At 41.2% G+C, this 14363-nt stretch overlaps 2 protein-coding genes across 8 annotated transcripts in view; one reads left to right on the top strand and one right to left on the bottom strand.

Annotated features, from left to right (window-relative positions):
• LOC143301638 (uncharacterized) overlaps positions 1 to 3530 on the top strand; it is a 171570-nt gene extending 168040 nt beyond the window's left edge. For all 7 annotated transcript variants that reach the window (XM_076616097.1, XM_076616082.1, XM_076616089.1 and 4 more), the window contains 3 exons: positions 303 to 437; positions 1101 to 1172; positions 1689 to 3530. In XM_076616097.1, the coding sequence (XP_076472212.1) occupies positions 303 to 437; positions 1101 to 1172; positions 1689 to 1736 (255 nt within the window). In that variant the 3' untranslated portion in view covers positions 1737 to 3530. The remainder of the gene's footprint in view (positions 1 to 302; positions 438 to 1100; positions 1173 to 1688) is intronic.
• The window catches only part of LOC143301703 (uncharacterized), a 30258-nt gene continuing 18584 nt past the window's right edge, over positions 2690 to 14363 (bottom strand). Inside the window, exons 11-16 of the mRNA XM_076616099.1 lie at positions 14350 to 14363; positions 11890 to 12073; positions 11098 to 11283; positions 8793 to 8982; positions 7634 to 7829; positions 2690 to 5527 (exon numbers count right to left, since the gene is read on the bottom strand). The exon at positions 14350 to 14363 is cut by the window's right edge and continues 91 nt beyond it. Coding sequence (XP_076472214.1) covers positions 4364 to 5527; positions 7634 to 7829; positions 8793 to 8982; positions 11098 to 11283; positions 11890 to 12073; positions 14350 to 14363 — 1934 coding nt within the window. The 3' untranslated portion in view covers positions 2690 to 4363. The remainder of the gene's footprint in view (positions 5528 to 7633; positions 7830 to 8792; positions 8983 to 11097; positions 11284 to 11889; positions 12074 to 14349) is intronic.

The raw sequence follows: 14363 nt of genomic DNA, 5'->3' as shown, positions 1-14363 counted from the left end.
GACATTCAATAAAAAAAGTTACATGTATAGAGACTATAAGATAATGGAAGTGCTTTCCATTGTGAAAAACTAGATTGATGTGGTTTCGGGATAAAAAATAAAAACTTGTTTCACTTTATTTTCCAGATAATACATGCTGAAATATTCATTTCCATGCAGAAGTATGTATGCTGAAGAAGAAAAAAAAATCTGGTTTTGTCTTTTTAATTATTTTCAACGTTACCTTGAATCATGACATTTAGAATAATCTCCTTGAGCGAGAAACAAGATTTCAGAGTGATAGAAAAGCGGTGTATTTACAGGTGATGGGTCTGTATGACTACGACCCGGAGAAGCAGTCCCCAGGGGATTACACAACCTGTGAACTTGCCTTCAGTGCCGGTGACCTCATGCTGGTGTATGGTGAGGAGAGGCAGGACGGCTTCTTCCATGGGGAGGTAAAGTTGGCCTCATTTGTGCAAAACCATCTTATATGTACAGCAACATTAGTTTTAAATTTGAGTGGTGTCAGTTTGTATTCTTTCAGATTTGGAGTAAACAGTGTTGAATTACTGGGTATAATATTTGAAGATATTCATCATCATCATCATAATCTGCAGTTTTATAGCATAGTCTTCATCATCATCATGATTTGGATTTTTATAATGTCTCTTCTCGAAACAGGACTCTAGGCACATATAAAAATGGGTTTAATACAAGATAGTTACCTGAGCAGATGTTCTGTAACGTTTTCGTTTTTGTTAGGAGTTGGAAAATGTTGGATTTAAAGATTGTTTGCTGAGCAGTTTTGAACAACACATTTGTGAGGAGTTGAGAAAGGTTAGCTTTGTTTTATAGGTCTTACAAGTGGTTCACTGCTATGTTTATTGTTGTGCCACTGTTGTGTGGCAATTCAGTTTTATTCAAAGCTGATGGAAAATCTTTTGATGGTATGCAAAAGTTGATACAGTTTGATGTTTCTACTGTCTTTTGTTGTGCTGGATAAATTTTCGATGGGAATGTTTAGTTTCTTTTTTATGATCGAGTAACATTTAATTCATGTTTTTATTATGGTTCTGAAATGCATGATTTAAGCAAATATTTATGTTGTACCTTTTCAGAGAAATGGTAAAAGAGGTCTAGTGCCAGCCTGCTTTGTGGAGCCTGTTGTTCAGGGTTCCAAATCCACACAGGTATGTACATGTTCTGTCTTTGTTTCTTAAGGACCCATTTATGATACAGAATTTGCTTTTCATCCTAATTATTAGGGATAATCTGAGGACCCACACGTTCTGTTTCAACAGCTGACACGCAAAGTATAAGAACATGAATGTCACATACTGTTGAAGTTGTTTTTCTGCCTTATGTGTTCATTGTTTAGAAGAGTTGTGTATCTTATTAGCCTTCATCTTTGAACAGTTAACTCCAAAATCTGCAGATGTAATTAACTGTTTGAATTTGTAAAGCAGTTGGTTGTTGATGGGAGGGCAAGGCAATAATTTTGATCAGAGTTAATGACAGACTCTGTTTTCTACATTTCTTTGAGGTCCACTTCTCTCCTGTTTGATATGGGGAGATGTTTATTTTCTATGCAAAATGCATTCTCATTCCTTGTGCTGACAAGTGTATTTATGACAAATCTGCATGCCAGTGTGCACACAATATTAGCACAAGTCTGAAGCACTTTGTTTTATTTTTCATCTGTACAGTCACAGAAACCTGGAGCCTCCAGCAGCACTGGCTCTCCTCGGAGCTGATGTTGTTCTGGAGTCAGATGTCCAGCAGCATTGACACCTTCACTGCGTCCCTCTGTCTTCCTGGGCAATGAGCAAGCGCAGCATGCAAGTTTCCAAGTCTACATGTGCATAGCCACTTTTGTGCTCAGGTTCCTAGCTTATGGTAATGAGGGTAATGGCGACGGCATGACAACTTTAGCTTACAAGCGGTTGTTTGTGCTTCTAGTTGCTGTGTCTGTGTGACATCAACCTGTGCACATGCACTTTCCTGCTTCAAATTCTGTCGGTTGTGATGTTACTTAAAAGAAGTGTCAGGCCAGTTGGACATTCTGCATGAACTGGTAAATCAGTGGGTCGTGATTGAGAACTGTGATTCCTCATTTTGAATGTTGTTCCTGAAGATATCCAGATCTTGTGCTGATGTTTGACCTTCATGTGTTGCTAAAGACAAGTACCTACGCAAACAAAATGGTTCCTTCCAGATCCATTCACATCCAGACCAGTGACTTGAACGCTGAAACAGTGAGGTCCTTTACAGGATCTGTGTCTTGCATGTGAATGAAATAGTTGTAGTTGGTGTTCACATCATCTAAAAAAAAAATGCATTAAAAAAATGTTGTCTTCCTTCATTTTGGGGTTTCTTCACATCTTGTATCCACTATAAATATATGGAAAAAAAAGGTACATTTTAAATTTCTGTCTTCATAGTCATAAAGTGTTAAGAAACTTGAAGAAATGAGGACATTGGTTGTGAACATTCTATTCATAAGAAGCAGTTGCAGAAGATTTGAGTCCATGTTGTACCAATATTTTGTTGACAAATATAATTCATTCCATTTTGTTCTTGATTTCTAAGTATTGAACCTGCTCATCCGAGCATTGTTTGAGCATTGGTGTTGATTTCTGCAGACTACTTGACCCATTGTATATGTCTTACCTACATCATAATCATACAAAGGCTAAAAAAAAAAAAATTTAAACCAAAAAAAATGTTATGTATGGTGTGTTCTTTGTCATGTCATCATGTAAAAATGCATAAAAAAAATGAGTGAACTTCTGTAGACCTGGTGCTAGTTTATGATCACTATTAAAGTATATAAATGTATTTTTGTATCTAATGGAAAAAAAAATTAGTCAAGTGTGTTTGTTAGAAGTAGATATTTGATTTGTATCACAGCATCTCATATTATTCTCTGCGCATCATAAAACAACATGGAAAAAAAATACTCACTTTCTTGTGCATTGTAATAATTTACTTGATTGCTGTGTATCCCCAGACACATAACTGTGTCTTTGCTGTGAGTGTTACGTGTGTAGTGTAGGGGAAGTAGTCTTCAGTTGTCAACACCATTGTCATTACTGTTTTCTCTATATCCTTCATGTTAATCATGTTTGAATCTTAGCACTGCACAGTGCATAAGGATAGAGAGTTATTGACAGACCACTGTGTTATAAAGATTTCAGTCAAACATGAGGATGGCAATAAGCCAGACATGTAAAAAGTTTAATCAAGGATTTCTTTCATACTGTGATATTGTGTTATTTTCAGTGTTTTGAATAATCCGTGCTCTTGAAAAATCATCTGTGTTTAACTGGGTGATGTGGCACCAACGAATTTGTGTGAAAACATTACGTTCTGTTTTGTGAATACTTGTGTATTCATACGTGATTGTTTCCTTTGGGAAAAAGGCACCCACCTACTACTGTACGATACGCAACAAAACTTTGTGAACTATGCAAATGCAATTATGTACTGTGAAATTTTCCTTTTTGTATTGATTTAATTTGCAATGATGAATACATGTTTGTATACTTTGATAGTCTTTGAGAGTGTTTGTGGATGGTCTCTCTCTTTCTCTCTTCTACTCTTTCTACACACATCACACTTCATCTGAATTTTACTTAATAAATGTGATAATAAAAGTAATAATTCACATTCATCAAATGGCTTAATAAAAGTAATAATACAAGTAATGATTCACTTTCATCAACTGGCATTTGGATTAAACATTTCTTGTATTTTGGATGCAAGAGGGGAGAGATGTGACATGGACAACTGAAGTACTGGAATGTCAAGCATCTGAACAGTCTAATATCACAGCATTATCACACTCAAATGGTTAAAGTGGTGTATAATTTAGTATCAAAATAAATACATATTTAATATTTTACTCAAACAATAAACATACACTGGATGCTTTGTGTGTTTAGTGTTCACTCCACCTACAGTTTGAAATTTAGTGCACATCTCCAAAACAAAATTCTAAAATGCACTTGATCAGACATGCAAACAATGTGCCAGAAACTGTACAGTTTAAATCACATTGTCTCACAGTATAAAGCGAGGTGCATCAGAATCACTCCCTCTCCATCAAAGAATTAAACCCAAGAAATTCCTAAAGGAAATGTAGAAATCTTTTTATGATTCAACATACACTGATGAGAAACATATTTCACTTAAAAAGGTGTTTTTGTCAAACAAAATTGTGTTATATTGCTTTATTTATTTTGGAATAAAGCAAAACTTCTGTGGGAATAATTGTTCATATAGTAATCAAAATCAAGTCTATTATTTACACATTTGCAAAAGAAAAGAAAAGACTTTCTTGGTTTTATTGTTTCTGGCTGTTTTGTGCCACTCTTTTCATTCAGTCCAAAGTTGACTGATCATCATCGTCATACGTGTCAGAGTGACCGTAGTCGGACGCTGCTCCATTATAGTATGTCGTGCTTCCAGCATAGGTGGAAGGAGGAATTTCACCCCCGCTGTCATCCAGATAGGACGGGGCAACATCATCTGCCACCAGGGAAGGATAATCCGTGGAAAATGTGGCGGACTGGGAGTCATCCCCCTTATCCGACTCTTCCACCAGCTGAACATTGCCGGACTGTTGTTCTGATGAAGGCACTTCCAAGGAGATGGCAACCTGCCCGTCTTCCTCTTTCAGGTCTTCATTCAAGGCGTTGGTGTTGACGTCACCAGCCTCAGTTCCTTCTCCAACACTGCAGGACAGGGAGGTGGAGTCGGAGATGGTTTCAGGCATTGTGTCCTGGCTTGGTTCTGTGGGGACGGCTGGTGGGGGCTGGGCAGGAGTTTCCCCTGCACCTGGCACTGTCAGGTACTTGGACGACCCGGGGGCAGCCACGTTCAGACCATGATCAATCTTGCTCAGGTCATCCACCATGTCCACGTAGCGGGCGCTCAGTCCGGCGTAGGTGGCGCTGATGTGCTCGTTGAGCTTCTCTCGCTCACGGATGGTTTCGCGGCTGATGACAGTGCGACGGCCAGACAGCTGGGTGAGGCTGACCTGTGACTCCTTCATGTCTATCACCGACCCTGATGGGGTCAGGCCAAGCCGTGACCTGGCGGGGGTCAGTGCCAGGGGTAGGTTAAAGGTCTCCTGGGCTGTGGCTGTGGCCAGCTGTCTGTCCACCTCTTCAATGTACTCCTCCGGCAGGGAGGGTTTGGAGTTCCTACTCATGCTCTCCGGGGAGGTGTAGGTGCCGGAGGTCTCTGTTTCGTCCCCAGTAACGGGGCGCGACTTGGTGCTGGATTCCCTTGACGGCATGCTGCGGACGTCATCCCGATTCAGAATGGCTTCCAGCTCCTTGTCGGCAGACGGTGTGAACATCGTGCCCTCCCGGCTGTATGGGTCTGGCGTGGTGGTCTTGGATACAGCTGAGGACTCTTCGTCGGTGGCCTCTTTGGCTGGCACCGCTGAGGATGGGTGGGTGCTGGTGGCATCCTCACTAGTAGAGGCAAGGTCACGCAGACGTTTCAGAGCAGTTTCTTTGGCCGCCTCCTCCTTCTCCTGCACAGTTCAGTGAGGATATGAATGAAAAGGTTCCTGTGTACCCATCGTGCATGTCTAAGACTGGCCATTTTATTCTTGAACATGAACACTGATTTTGAGACCACACATTTTTTCAATCTTAATTGAGAAATGTATGCACGAAATATCAATACTAAATAAGAAATAAGCCTAACACATAAGGATACAAAGACATGGAAATATTTTAATAATCAAATGGAAAGATAAATATAAATGAATACAAACATTTTCATTTTGTTGTTGGAAGTTCTGCTCGATACCTGTTGGTAATAGTTTGGTGAAAGGACATAATGGATTTTTCAGCATCATGATTTAAAAAAAAAAAAAAAAAAAGTTTTGGTGATGCTGCCTTGTCTTTCATGGTTATCTTTAAATCATTTTACAGTCCCATTTGTCAGAACAGAAACAACAACAACAAATAATTCACAATGGTAGTGTCAGGTAAAATCAGTTTCCCTTTTTTTTTTTCTTTTTTTTTTTTTTTTTCACTTTCTCATTCAGTTTCTCTCACAACACATACAGCAGAAAACAAATTCAAACTAAGGTGTTCAGGTCTCTATAAAAGTCCTGATCAGAAAAAAAAAGTCAATGGTATAAAATGTATGCAGTTCAGGTTTTTTAAGTATAGTTTCTTAAGACATGCCTTACCAGGACAAGAGTTGCCAGCTTAATGCTCGAGGCAAAACAAAACAAAAAAATGTTAACATCAAATACCAGCATGCAGCAAGCAGGGAAAAAAATGTTGGTTGTAACAAGCTGGTAAGCAAATGGAATCTCGTATCAACAAATGAACACATAAATAAGGAAACAAATGAATATGTCACAGAATCAAGAAAAATCCAAATGAACAAGGTTTCCAGTCTGCTACCTTCCAACGCTTATGTTTTCGCTGCATATGTAAATATTCTTTATACTGATCCATTTGTAGCATCTTCTGATAGTCGTTCCGTTTTGGGTACCTTCGCTGCATTTAAAAGCAAATGACCGATGTGGATTTCTAATTCAGTCAGTCTTAGTTTTATCATTTAATTACCTGTCACAGAACTTTCACAGTGATCAGTACATTTATTTTTTTCATGAACATGCTCTAACACTTGTGCACATTCTCAAGTGAACTTCTATTTCACTCCAAGTTATTTCTCTCTCTCTCTCTCGTTTACACATGTACAAACACATACACATATATAGGCACATTCTATGTCTGTTTTGCTCTTGCAGACACCTACACCTCTGCCCTGAAACTAACATGAATACACTTATATTCTGTATGTCTGGGCTCAAGCTGTTTGCTCATAACTGCACATGCACACATATACGCGTGTGTATGCACACACACAAAGCTACACAAGTGCACATAGGACAATTACCCTTGATTATCTGAAGATGACATGCCACATACACAAAGCAAGTGCGCACAATTTTAAAGGCATACTAGAATGGCTCTGCCAAAGACAGACAACACCATGTCAGCAAAGCACACAACTGTCTCACCTCCCTCCTCCTCCTCCAACACCTTCCCCAAGTCCCCCCAACCATCACCACCCTCGCCCCACAGACACGCCAAAATGGCTCAGCCAAGATAGGGCAACCACATTTGCAAAGCACACAATGTCACTTCCCTCCCTTCCCCTCTGCCCTCCCCCCAAGTCCCCCCAACCATCACACCCTCCACAGACGTGCCAGAATGGCTCAGCCAAGATAAAAAGGCAACAACATCTGCAAAGTACACAACTGTCATCTCCCTCCTCCCACACCTTCCCTGAGTTCCCCCCAACCATCACGATGCCAGAATCGCTCAGCCCAGAGACAAGGCAACAACTGCAAAGCACACATATGTCGCCTCCCTCATCCTCTTCCCACACCTTCCCTGAGATCCCCCCAGCCCCCACACTCCCTCTAAACCATCACACCCCCCACAGTCATGCCAGAATGGCTCAGCCGAGATAACAAGGCAAAAACGTCTGCAAAGCAAACAACTGTCTCACCCTCCTCCCTCCTACACCTTCCCCAGAGTCCCTCCCCAACCATCACCCTCCCCCCCCCCCCCCCCCCCCCCCGACTCCTCACTCCAAATCCCCCACCCACCTCAAGCTCCTCCTGGGACATGTAGATCATGTTCTGCAGGTTCTGCTGGCGCAGCTCGTCGGCCTCATTGAGCACGATCTGAGAAGCGATGACGTTCCTCTTGCACAGTTTGCGCACCTCTCCCTTGATCTGGGCCACCATGTCCATGTCCTCTGTGGCACTCAGGCCCACAGTCTGCAGGGCCTCCACCATCTCACTGACACACAGCATGCTGGGGGTACAGCTTCCAGCCTTGTATTGTATTGTATTGTATTACTCTTTTTGTCACAACAGATTTCTCTGTGTGAAATTCAGACTGTTCTCTCCCAAGGGACAGCGTGTTGCTACACTGAGAACGCCACCTATTCTTTTTTGTATTTTTTCCTGCCTGCAATTTTATTTATTTCCTCTTGGAACTGAAAGAGTAATGGCACTTGTAACTTCGTTATTTTCCCTTCACTACTACCCCCCCCCCCCACCCCCCAAAATGTAAGTGTCCTGGCAAAGGTGGTTTTTTTTTTGTTTTTTTTTTAACAATGGTGGTCAGCCAGGGCTTACACTGTCTCATAAGAAGCAGCTTAATTTTTCTTCTTCGCTTTTTCTTGAAAATAGACAGGGACAATTCTGTCCCAAATGATTCCTATTGTCCTATTTTCTTCAGGGAAGTCTGTTTTAAAAAAATGGGGCATAAGTAATCATAATTCTTAGTTTTCTTCTTTCACAAAGGCTTTATTTAAAAAGCTTCATTTTACTGATATTTGAATCGCATAAAATTTTTCCTCGTTTGATCAACAGATGCTCTCATGACACACTGGAAAAAGAACCCATGGCAATGAGAGAGTTGTCCTCTGGCAATATTATGTAAAAAGAAATCCACTCTGATAGGTACACAAATATTTACTCATGCAATCAAGGCCTGACAAGCACATTGGGTTGTGCTGCTATCAGGCATGTGCCTAGCAGATGTGCTGCAGCGTATAAATGGATTTTTTGCCCAAACGCAGTAAGGCCTCCTTGAGAAACTGAAACGAAAACTGAAACTGAAACCACATTAAGCAGGGACAAAGGTTTTAATAACAATGATAATAATAATGATATCTATATAGAGCTAAACCTTGTGCAGAGACAAATCAAAGCACTTTCGCACCAGTCATTCACACGCACAAAACACTGGACTCACTCTCGCACGACCTGGCTGGACTCAACCAACAGCCTCTCCTGTAGGATCTGGATGACGTCCTCATCCATGATCTCCAGCAGCAGCAGGGAGTGGCAGGCCTCAGCGCGCACCGCCTCCTTCTCCTCGTACCTCATGGCCCACAGCAGGCTGTCCTTGATCGCCTCGTTCACCACGCCCACCTTGCCCAGGGCTGGGGGACCGCGTGACAGAGGTGTAATGTAGAATTGTTATTATTTGGAAACTATGATATCGGTGTATCGGTATGAATGCTTGGTGTGTGTGTGTGTGTGTGTGTGTGTGTGTGTGTTACCTGTTTATTTTGTGATGTGTATAGGCAAATGAATGTTATGAAGTGTATCTGCATCGGTGTATGTATGTGTAATTGTATTTATAAATGCTCTGGGCTCTCCAGAGATAGGGCGTCCAAATATTCATAATCATTATTATTATTATTTAAAAACAGATGAGATATTTGACTATATCATTCTATTGGCAAAACACTTATCAATGCAGAACAGATAAAATCAAACCATGTATAAAGCACTTCCTAACAAACCTAAAAAACATATAAAGTTGAAAAATATGTACACTCGATAAGAATGATGTCCATAACGGGTTGTTTTTTTTTCTAGAAAATGGTACCCATACATAAAAATGGTGGAAGGCATTGGCACATAAAATGTTACATGAAAAGTCATACAATCTTGCAACGGGTCCACGGCAGAAGTGGTACATGTTGGATCGGTGTGGTTTGCTCTTTCTTATGTGCCAAATAAAGCAGTTGATGCTGTCTACCAACAGTGCATGTGAATCTAATGATGCTCATTGATATACTTGTAGAAGAAAGAGAAACACCCGTAGGTGCTGGGGAGGACCCAGAGAAGCACTGTCTCCACCCGCCCTTGGAACAATCCTGCACCACCCTTGGAGGCCTGCGCTGTGTTCACGATGGGTGCAGGCACACACAGGGGCACTCCATTAAGAATTCAAGGGACATAACTGCTCTCGAACAGAGGCAAAAGAGACCACTGGATGCAACTCGCAACAGCCTTAAAAGAAGTATCTCCATGGGTGTACCAGCCAGTATTTCATGACTGCAGAGCCCACCGGCAAAAGACACCACCCTCCAGCTGCTTGTACAAACTGGCTGAGGATTGTGTCACAGGACACTGGCCTTGACACTACACTTGCTTTATTTGCTCATACGTATTGATGGATATGTTGACGGGCGCAACAGCCAAGTGGTTAAAGCGTTGGACTCGAGTTCAAATCACGGTGACGGCGCCTGGTGGGTGAAGGGTGGAGATTTTTCCGATCTCCCAGGTCAACATATGTGCAGACCTGCTAGTGCCTGAACCCCCTTCGTGTGTATATGCAAGCAGAAGATCAAATACGCACGTTAAAGATCCCGTAATCCATGTCAGCGTTCGGTGGGTTACGGAAACAAGAACATACCCAGCATGCACACCCCCGAAAACGGAGTATGGCTGCCTACATGGCGGGGTAAAAATGGTCATACACGTAAAAGCCCACTCGTGTACATACGAGTGAACGTGGGAGTTGCAGCCCACGAACGCAGAAGAAGAAGAAGAAAGAAGAAGATGGATATGTTTTTCATATGTGCCCACAAAACTGGATAAAATGAGAAAAAAAAAGGGTAAAGGAGAGAGGGATGAGAAGAGCGTATGTCTTTCTTTTTTTTCTTTTCTTTTTTACCTCTGTATAAAACAATATTGTGCTGTTGTTCTTCTTATTCATAGTTTGATTCATAATAACTGATAATAATATTATCATTGTATGTCTGAAATAATGTTAAACTTGAATAAAAATGCTTATCTCAAAAAAGACAAAAAGGCAGAGGTGTTTTGGGAGGGAGGTGTGGGTGAAATGAAGGGTGAACAGAGTTTTTAATTGTTATATGTGACTATTTTGGTTACGCATAAATTTTTTCCCTTTCTGAGTAGATGTATTGTATGTGTCTTGATTGCATGCACATATGCACATGCACAAATCACGAAAACTCATTTGTTTGCTGTTCTACAGATAACACAACATGCCAGCCATAAAGTATTAAAAGCCATATTTTTTTGTGTTCATAGATGGTGCAGTGTGCTGTTATCAGTCTTATGGGAGCTATTGTGTTGTGAAGCACTTCACTGCCTATCATAGGCCATCGGTCAGTGTTGATTCATGTCTGCCCTTCCGTGAAGCACTTGAAACAAAATTTATTTGATTAGGCCCGAATAAAATAAACATAATTATCATCATCATCATTATCATTACATCTAAGTGCACAGTAAACTACCTTGGATGGCCAGGGCCTTGACCTTCCAGATGGGGTCAAAGGTTGCCAGGTGAATGAGTTTGTCGATCACACGTTCTTCCTTGATCTGCAGGTTGCCACAGGTGATGCAGCATTCACAGCGGATGGAGACGTACTGGTCATCAAAGCACTCCAGGAAGGCAGGCAGCAGCTTGGCTGTCATGATGCCTGCATGTACACACACACACATTGTTTCTCTCCCTCAAGTGATTTCATTACAGCAAGGTTTGCACACATGAATTGACGATGCATGCTTTTGTACCGAGTTGCAGTCAAACTTCTCGTTTTGTCCTTGTTAATGGGATCTCGGTAAGCTCTGAAATGGATCCATTATGGCCAGCCTGGTTTTAGGCAAGAGGATTTAATTTAATGCTTCTCAGAGAAAAAATAACAAACAAACAAACAAAAAAATTTCTGCCTCAACCGCATTCTCTGAGTACCACACAATGAATTTTCTTTTGATTGTAGTTTGTTTTGTTTTTGTACTTTTTCCACATTGCTCTGTAATGCATAAACAAAACAAATCAAAGAGCAACACTAGACAAGCCATCTTTTTGATTCAGGCATTAACTGTTCAGGATTCAACCTTTGTGATGTGTACTTTTATATGGGAAAATATAACTTGTGCAAGGGGGAAAGAAATGAAAAAAACAAACAAAATACTTCAGGATTAGCTTGTCATGAATTATTTACTTTCCCCTACAAATGTGGCCAAGGCCTTTGGAATAAAACATTCATATTTAGAGAGAGGAAAAAAAAAAGGCAACACTATACCTAGCTGTCCCAGTCGACTTATCGCCTCCAGTTTGGTGCGTTCGTTGCCATATTTGATGCAGCGGCAAATGTCGTCGTGGACATCACGGCCATGAGAAGTCTTGCCCAGGCACTGGGCTGCAGCACAGCGCACCTCAGTGTGCCAGTCGTGCCACATCAGATCCGTCAGTTTGTGGGTCACATCCTGAGAGGGGATGGAAGGAGATGGAGGGGCGGGGGGAGGGGGGAAGTGTCAAGTGCCTTAAGTTCCATCCATTTATAAACCACATCCTTCGAATAAACAGTTATACCACATCAGCTGCGTCAATTTGTGGGTCACATCCTGAGAGAATGTGGGGTGTGTGAAAGGGGGGCGTGGGGGGGGGGGGGGGAGGGGAGAAAATCAAGCGCATTCTTCTTCTTCTTCTGCGTTCACTCGTATGCACATGAGTGGGCTTTTACGTGTATGACCGTTTTTACCCCGCCATGTAGGCAGCCATACTCCGTTTTCGGGGGTGTGCATGCTGGGTATATTTTTGTTTCCATAACCCACCGAACGCTGACATGGATTACAGGATCTTTAATGTGCGTATTTGATCTTCTGCTTGCATATACACACGAAGGGGGTTCAGGCACTAGCAGGTCTGCACATATGTTGACCTGGGAGATTGTAAAAATCTCCACCCTTTACCCACCAGGTGCCGTCACCGTGATTCGAACCCGGGACGCTCAGATTGACAGTCCAACGCTTTAACCACTCGGCTATTGCGCCCGTCATCAAGCGCATTAAGTTCCATCCATTTATAAACCACATCCTTCAAATGAACAGTTATACCACATCAGCTGCATCAGTTTTGTGGGTCACGTCCTGAGAGGGGGTTGGGGGAAAGAGTCAAGCACATTAACTCACTCAGTACGGCCAGTCCTCTCTTCTCCTCTACACAGACCCCTCGGATGTCCAGTGGGTGTCTGAATGACCCAACCTTTAGCTTCCGTCGTCAGAATTGTGGTATTCTTTGTCAACATTCACGTCTTCAGTATAAGAGCCTTCCGCTTGCAATATTTTGATGATGGTAATTGGGGTGAAACGCTGTTAACGTCGTCTCTTTCGCCGTTCATATGGAAAGAGTTAAGCACTGTCCGTTTATAAAACCTCATCTTGCCCATTAACAGTCATTTCTCATCAGCTCTCTCACTTTCTGATGGGGGGGAAAATATGTCATGCCTCATTTGCTTTCCTATGTTTATGTTCATATACTGGAAATAACAGGTCACGCCACATCAGTTTCATGCGATTATGGTTACTGATTCGGAAACAGCTTATCTTGTCAGATGGTTGTCAGCTCAGAATCCAATGTCCAATTCAAATATTCAAAGAAATCTCTGATTAGAGTTGAGTTTAACAACCTGTTGGCTAATGCCTTCAGGTCAAGTTGTTCAGGACTGGAATCTTGGGAAAGCTATGAATTTAGTCGGTGGCTTTATAGGCTGTCTTTGCTATCGGTTCCATTTCTATCCACACATTATGACTTAAGCTTAATTTTCTTGTGCTCACTTCACACAATACTTGCTCTTTACTGTTGGTTGTGCATCATTTTGTTTGTTTCTGTCAAGAAAACATTATAAAGATTTGTTGTTATTTTAAATAAAGGGTAAAAATAAAAATGATCCATATTCTTGATAAAAGAAAAAAAAACCCCAACAAAACAGCTAACAGTAATGCTTCATCAGCTGTGTCAGTGTGCGAGTCATTAAGCTCAGTACAAGAACAAGAACAAATGATTTAATTGCGTATAGGCCTGTGACCCGTTGCAAACATAATATACATAAAGAAACCTACACAAGGCACACAAATAAGTAGATAAATAACAGACAGGTAAACAAATAAACAAATAAATGAATAAATAAATCTTTCGTCCTCACTGTATCAGTTAGAGACCATCCTTGTGAGAAGACACTTGAATAAGACAATGGCAAAACATCATTAATCATTTTCGTACCTTAACTAGTTGTTGGTAATGATTCATGATTCATTAAGTCTCTGCGCATTAAGCTCAGTAAATAAGCTGTAAAGTCAAATCAGCTCTATCCCCTTAAGACTGCTCTTGTCTTGCATACACCCGGTAGGCAGTTGTATTCTATGAGCTATCAGTTTGTGTCCCACATATTGTTAACAGTCATACGCTGTCCAATCATCCAGATATTGCTATGTCATTGAATGCAACTCAAACAAAATGCTTTTTGCACTTTGTGAATAACAGACGAAAACCTCCAACACAGCAGTGGCAAGCGCAAAACAAAAATGTGATTCAGCTTCACCATTATGGAAGCGATAATTTTGCTCAGCTTTAAGTCTGTGGAATCAGCATAAACGTTTTTTTAAATTCTTAACGCTGCTGAGATGTTCTTGTAACCCAGACTTGATTCCTAATGATTCTGATGATAAATAAACTACAAATAAAATTTCTCATGACATCTTACCTTGTTAATGGATC

This window comes from Babylonia areolata, chromosome 2 (assembly GCF_041734735.1).
Source record: "Babylonia areolata isolate BAREFJ2019XMU chromosome 2, ASM4173473v1, whole genome shotgun sequence".
Classification (NCBI taxonomy): domain Eukaryota; kingdom Metazoa; phylum Mollusca; class Gastropoda; order Neogastropoda; family Buccinidae; genus Babylonia; species Babylonia areolata.
Note: the sequence above shows the minus strand (reverse complement) of the source record. Positions and strands in the feature narration are given on the sequence as shown.